Source organism: Ipomoea nil, unplaced genomic scaffold (genome assembly GCF_001879475.1).
Source record: "Ipomoea nil cultivar Tokyo-kokei standard unplaced genomic scaffold, Asagao_1.1 scaffold1735, whole genome shotgun sequence".
NCBI lineage: Eukaryota > Viridiplantae > Streptophyta > Magnoliopsida > Solanales > Convolvulaceae > Ipomoea > Ipomoea nil.
This window is the reverse complement of record NW_017618163.1, coordinates 811366-817938: the sequence shown is the minus strand read 5'-3', so window position 1 is coordinate 817938 and position 6573 is coordinate 811366. Positions and strand designations below refer to the sequence as shown.

General features: G+C 29.4%; 1 protein-coding gene across 2 annotated transcripts; it reads right to left on the bottom strand.

Moving 5' to 3' along the window:
* Positions 1-800: 800 nt before the first annotated feature.
* Positions 801-3802, bottom strand: LOC109192017 (pectin acetylesterase 8-like). Of its 2 annotated transcripts, XR_002056027.1 has the most exons (12): positions 3526-3802; positions 3313-3395; positions 3012-3141; positions 2850-2929; positions 2644-2730; positions 2377-2501; positions 2208-2268; positions 2041-2094; positions 1874-1950; positions 1546-1627; positions 1223-1359; positions 801-1086 (listed from the first exon to the last, which is right to left on the bottom strand). XR_002056027.1 is itself a non-coding variant. In XM_019342645.1 (9 exons), exons 1-9 carry the CDS (start codon positions 3662-3664, stop codon positions 1918-1920), a joined length of 792 nt encoding a protein of 263 aa, XP_019198190.1. In that variant the 5' UTR covers positions 3665-3802; the 3' UTR covers positions 1872-1917. The 2 variants fall into 2 exon arrangements, 1 of the variants encoding a protein (XP_019198190.1); XM_019342645.1 differs by lacking the exons at positions 801-1086; positions 1223-1359; positions 1546-1627 and having other exon boundaries at positions 1872-1950.
* Between the last annotated feature and the right edge of the window lie 2771 nt (positions 3803-6573).

The following is a 6573-nucleotide window of genomic DNA, read 5'->3' as shown; positions in this document are numbered from 1 at the left end:
TAGAAAATATTAATCTTCATATACATACACATAAGAGTTTAAAAACAAATTAAAAACTATATAACACCTTTTTGAATATATGTATTTATCCCCCCCTCCCCCCCCCCCCCCCCCCCCCCCCAAAAAAAAAAAAAAAAAAAAAAACCTAAAATAATTTCAAACATACATATCATCTATTTTAAAGTGAATCTTGTTGAAGTATGGTTACTATTTATGACTCTTTCAAGCTTTTGCTTGTAACTTCAAAGTCTTCAACCTTTTTTCCCCTTTTATTTCAATTATATATGTTGAAACCATTTTATATGTTGGCATTGAATTGATTGCGTTTTTACTTTATTCCCTTAGTAGTGAAATTGTTTGCACATTAAACCAAAAAAAAAAAAAAAAAAAAAAAAAAAAAAAAAAAAAACATTGGTGGACTGACAACAACATCTATTCATGGGTGAACTGAAAAGGTGACATTTCCATCTGTCCAAAGATTTGCATTAAATTGAATGTCCAGTTTCCACCTCTTCAAGAAGAAATTAAATGATGAATAATTAAAAATAATAATTAATTTTTTGAAAAAAAAAATATAATTAGAGCGGTGCTACAGTGATTTTCAAAAAAAAAAAAAAAAAAGAGCGGTGCTACAGTGCTATATTTTAATTTTACCTCATAATATTTATCTATTTATGTAGAATTGTGGTAATTGTATTAATAATTAAAAAAAATTTAACGTGGTGTGAGCTGAGGTTATCAGCAATTTACACAAATTTTATCAAGGAACTAATAATTTGCAAACATGAATATGCAAGCAATTGGCCTTAGGAAAGATGTTAAGAGAATATCAACATGGTGTGATCCATGTTTCGCTCTATGATTATATGATGAACTTTAAGAGTTACAAATATGAAAATAAAAGAAATTGCATAAGTCATTTTTCGAATATCTCAATAATAAAATAAAATACATTATCCCACCATCTATCATATGTTCCTATGGATATATTCCAATTGATTTACAATATTTGGCATCCCCCGAAGTGTCAATCACAGGAATGTAACATCGATCGAAATACCAATCATCAAATGCTTCGGGAAACGACTGTGAAATAAACAATTTATATATATTACAATTGTGAATTAAAAAATAAATATTGTCGATGGAGTAAAGAATAATTATATTTAACTTAACAACACATTGTGTTATTTTCAAAAAAAAAAACAACACATTGTGTTACCTTGTAGCCTAGGGTTTTCATATTCTCCACCAGTGTCCAAGAGTATGGCAAGTCATGTGCAACGCAATTTGTAATCCAAATTCCTCTGTGTAAAGGAATGGATTTGGGTAGTTCAGCTAAAAAGTCCATTCTCAACTCTGAAAATTAATAATAAAATTACAATTAGTAATAATAATAATAATAATAATAATAATAATAATAATAATAATAATAATAATAATAATAATAATAATAATAATAATAATAATAATAATAACAAAAATAGGGCAATGCTAGCACATAGTGTTTTAATTGTATATAGGTAACTTATAGTACGTACTCACCATGTATTGCCTCATTCTGGTCATGAGTGCAGCTATTACTTAGAAGGCATAACTCATCCACATAAAACAAATTAAATGATACCTAAAATAAATAAAACATTGAAATAAAGTTATATTATATATATATATATATATATATATATATATATATATATATATATGTGTGTGTGTGTGTGTGTGTGTGTGTGTGTGTGTGTGTGTGAGCGATTAAATAACATGTTAGTATTTTAAAAGATCTCAACTAATATTAAAACTAAATTAAAAAAAAAAAGAATACTGAAATAATATTATCAAAATTATTATTATTGTTATTTAATAAAGACATAACCTGAATTTTGTCAAACGCGGACATTGCTATGAAAACTGGCGTCTTTACATATAAGAGAAAATATTGCGGAAAAAACACTGTGAATTGAATAGAACATAATTAGTAGCAAAAATAAAATTCTTATTATACCACAATTCAAACTCATACTAAAATTAGTGTAAGCTTACCAGACTTGGCCTCATTAACTTAGTGCACAATGGATGCAGAGTTTTGGCGGATCCCTATTAACCCATAGACCATAGTAAAGAGTAAAATTAATAAATTTTGTGCTTGCATTTGAAAAAAATAAGTAGTTCTAAAAAAGGATAAATTAAGATTAGGAAAAGAGAAATACATGTAAAGTAACTAATGCCTCAAACTCCGACTCAAACTCTTTCCTTCCAACTGTATTTTCCCTATTGAAAGATTAGGCATATCATAATAATATTAGTTACTTCAATTCATTGCAAATTTCACAATTTGATCTTAATTCAAATTAAAATCGTTCATAAAAGTTGACTTACTGGTGCAAAAAATATGACGCAATCCCGAGGCATTTTACTTTAGCAGTCTTAGGGAGAAGCTCATGATAGTAATCGCAATGAATCATTGCAGCTAATCCCCCCGCTGAACTCCCGCTAAGAATTGCCTACAAAATATTTAATTTAAAAAAATTATTATGTAGTATGGCATACATAATAGATAAAAAATATATATATAAATATAGCAATTTTGTTTTAAAGAGCACATATATAATCTAACTATTTTCAGTCAATAGTGAAATACCATACATTTTTTGCGGACTTCATTCCCCTTGCTAGTAATTCTTCCATAATGACTTTGAAAACACGAGCACCTCTATAAGTTAGATTATTGCCCTAAAATATTGTGTAGAATATTAAAAAAACATTGCATAACTTATGAGAGTTAACCGTGTATTTTGAATAATTAAATGATTGACTTTACACTATTGATCATCAAATTTGAAAGTACTTACAGTGTCAACCGCATCAACATCTCCGGTAAACGAAGATCCATCGCAATAAACAACATAAACCTTATTCCAATTATAAAATTCTATATTCAAGAAAACAAAGTTATTAAGGTGCGTGGATGCAAAAATAATTTTTAAATTAGCAATAATAAAATTGTTTTATACCAGGATTTTCTGTCGAATTTTTTGAAATAATGCCATAGAATGACATATTATCCCACCTACGGTTAGAAGAGCCAAGACTATATTGAGCACGCGATTTACAATCTGTGTGGCTAACGCACCAACCTCCACCCTTAAAAAGAAGTTACAAAGTTGTTATGGAAGTAATTCTAGAAATGAAGGAGGCCAGACAAAATAATTAACAAAACAAAACCAAAAAAAAAAAAAAAAAACTTATATATATTTAGAAGAAATGCAAATTTAATTTCACTACAAAAATATGTTTTCAAATTTAATTACTTACTTCTAAGTATATCAGCCAGTTATGGATTCCATCCCCTTGGCCCTCATCAAAATAATAGGCAGGTGGACTGCCATCCAAGCAAACTACATAGCAAAATACAGTCAAAAACGGATCTCTTAATCAATAAATTAAATTATGTAAAGTAATTGAGAAAACGCATAATCAACATGTAAAGTAACAAAGTTATTATAAATAAATAAATAAGTTACGAACCTGCGCCTTTGGCCATGGCGTTTTTCATCCTTGAAATTGAAACATTAGTGATAGTGGTGGTGGGGAGTTGAGCGTTGAGGGGAGTGACCAACAACCCAACCAACAAAACGGCTGCTACGGCGGCTATTATTGTTGACATTCTGCGACGGATAAGAGTGTCTAGACTTGATCGATATGAAATTATATTAGAAGCTAAGGAAATGGGGATGGATTCTGAAGTGGATCACTGTATCTAACTCTTAAAAAGAAGCTAAGCTAGCTAGCAAAGGGAGTGGGAACTGGGAATGATAGCTTCTAGTTTCAGATGATCCATTACTATTTATAAGAGCATTAATATAACCTCAACTCTCATCTCATCTCTCTCAATTTTTTTTTCCTACCTTGCCCTTGCCCACATTAATTCATTTTACCTACCTAAGCTATTAATTAATTAATTATAAGACTTGCGTCTACATCATATATACTATATAATATATTAACTAATTATATATATATATATATATATATATATATATATATATATATATATATATATATATATATATGTGGATGAGTTCTAGTGCGGGGTTACTCCAGGTAAAAAATGGGATTAGATCTGAGCCATTGAAGAAATCTAGATCAATGAATTTAAAAAAAAAAAAAAAAAAAAAAAAACGCGACTCCTCTATTAATGCTCTCATCGGAGGCACCTGGAATGAAAGACAACCTATGGCACGTTTGGTTCACGGAATGAATTTGGTAGGAATAGGAATGTTGTTCATAGGGAATGAAATAGGTAAGGAATAGAACAGGAGGGGCGCCGATTGCACATTAAGGCGCGACTGCATTTGAACAAAAGTCTATATATATATGTGTGTGTGTGTGGAAATCAGTTCCTGTGCGGAAGTGCGACTAACACAAAAGGACAAACATTAAGTGTAGAATTGGCGCACCTAATCTTAAGCATTAAAATGACGTACCTTAAGTACACAAAACACATACATTAAGAATACAAACAAAGCACCTTAAGTATAGAAGACTTTTTTTTTTTCCGAATAGCTGGTCAATTGAATATGGATGAAAAAGTTACATTTTAAATATGAAGTCTAATGATTGATTCATCAGTTAAATATAAATATCATTGTAATAAACTAAAAAAGTTACGGAATATTTAACTTGTCTAGTATTTTATAATGGACCACAAAACAAAGTAATTAATATTGAATATGGATGAAAAACATTCAACATAAAAGAAAGAGATAAATGACTATGATTACCGACTACTACTAGATTATATAACTGATTTTGTAACAGAACACATGCTCATCATTAACATAAAATAAAGAAATAGCTATGATTGTTGAAAGCTCCTAGAGTGATTAACATCATATTATGAGTTGTTTGGTTTATTTATTGAAAATTTATCGTAAATGAGGTATTTTTTCTCAAATTAAACTTTTATGGGAAGCAAAAGGAATGTGTGTCTGAACTCTAATGTGTAATCTAATATGAAAAGCAAAGGGAATAGGAATGATAGCTTCCAGTTTCAGATAATGATTATTTATAAGAGCTTTAATGTGACCTCAACTCCCCTCATCTTATCTCTGCTCTCTCAATTTCTTTTCCTACCTATTATTTAAGACTTTTTTTTTTTGAACAATAATTATGACTTGTAGTATATCATATATAATATTAACTAAATTTTTATCCTAATACAAACTCAAAGTTTATCTATTTACTGATTACACTCAAAGTTTATCTATTTACTGATTAATACCTTTAAGATTATTTTTTTAAATGATAAAACTACAAATTATATTGATCTTTCAAAATTTATTACGGAGTATAAAGGAAGATCACATAACCTTTGTCCAAATTAAATGATTGATAAAGACCATGCCTTGAAATTGGATTGGAACTTATATATAATTCATTGATTGCTATAGATTTACCAATTTGTTATGGTTTCGAAACAGATCAGAGCACATGCATATGTCATATCTCTCAATCTTTCTAAATCTATGCTACACACTACACATGTTTCTCTTTACACCTTAAAGATCAATCTTTCTTTTTTCCTCTCTTCCAATTAATACATACATACATTATGGATCGTTTTATTTCTATTTTATTTTTATTTTTATTTTTATTTCTATTAATTCCTTCACATTTAATCTTTCTAAATTTCATATTATATGAAATTGGATGTTTCCAATTAGCATTTCTGTGGTTTCATGGTTAGGACGGAGTATCCACATCTTCTAATCTTCAACAATATAATTTTGGTGGCATATATACAATCATGAAATATAATATGGGCAAGCAAAATTATGTAAAAAGGAAATTAAATATAAGAGTATAGAGAGGGATAGGGGAGGATGGGGGCATGACATTATGCAAAAGTACGATGGGATGGAGAGTGAAATAAAAAGTAGCATTAATTCTTCGATGCTTTATTTAGATATATATGTAATTTATACAAAATTGACTATAATGTGACATCAAGTGTGTTAAACTCTTAACCATAATGTTTCAATTGTATTGCTCTTCATCATGATATGGATATTCATCATCCATAGTGTGTTAGATCTAAATAGTCTAACTATAATGAATAACAGTATACGAGAAACCTGACATCGTATGATAGCGGAAGCGTAGCCATGTAGATGTTCAGCCATAGTTGATGTACCTGTTGTGTTGCCACTTAACGGTAGACTGTTAGCCATGTTTTGCCTCAGACCTGACTCAGAACCCTAGATGGTGTATCGGTATCTACTGAGCAATCTGAGTACCGTAATTGAATGTGCTAACATCAATTATCTTGTATCCCATCAATCTAGGATTATATTAGGCACAGAGTCTAGTTGACTAACAACTTCCAGTTATTCAGTCTAACCAGATTACTTAATAAGCCTAGTCAACTTGCACCACTTAACTAAAGCCCTAATATATAATATATAATATATATTATTAGGGAAAATCTTACATAGTGGACATGTCAAAGTAATTAATTATCTACATCTTTTTTTCAACCATTCGAAATATTATCTTTAAGAATATCTTCAAGCC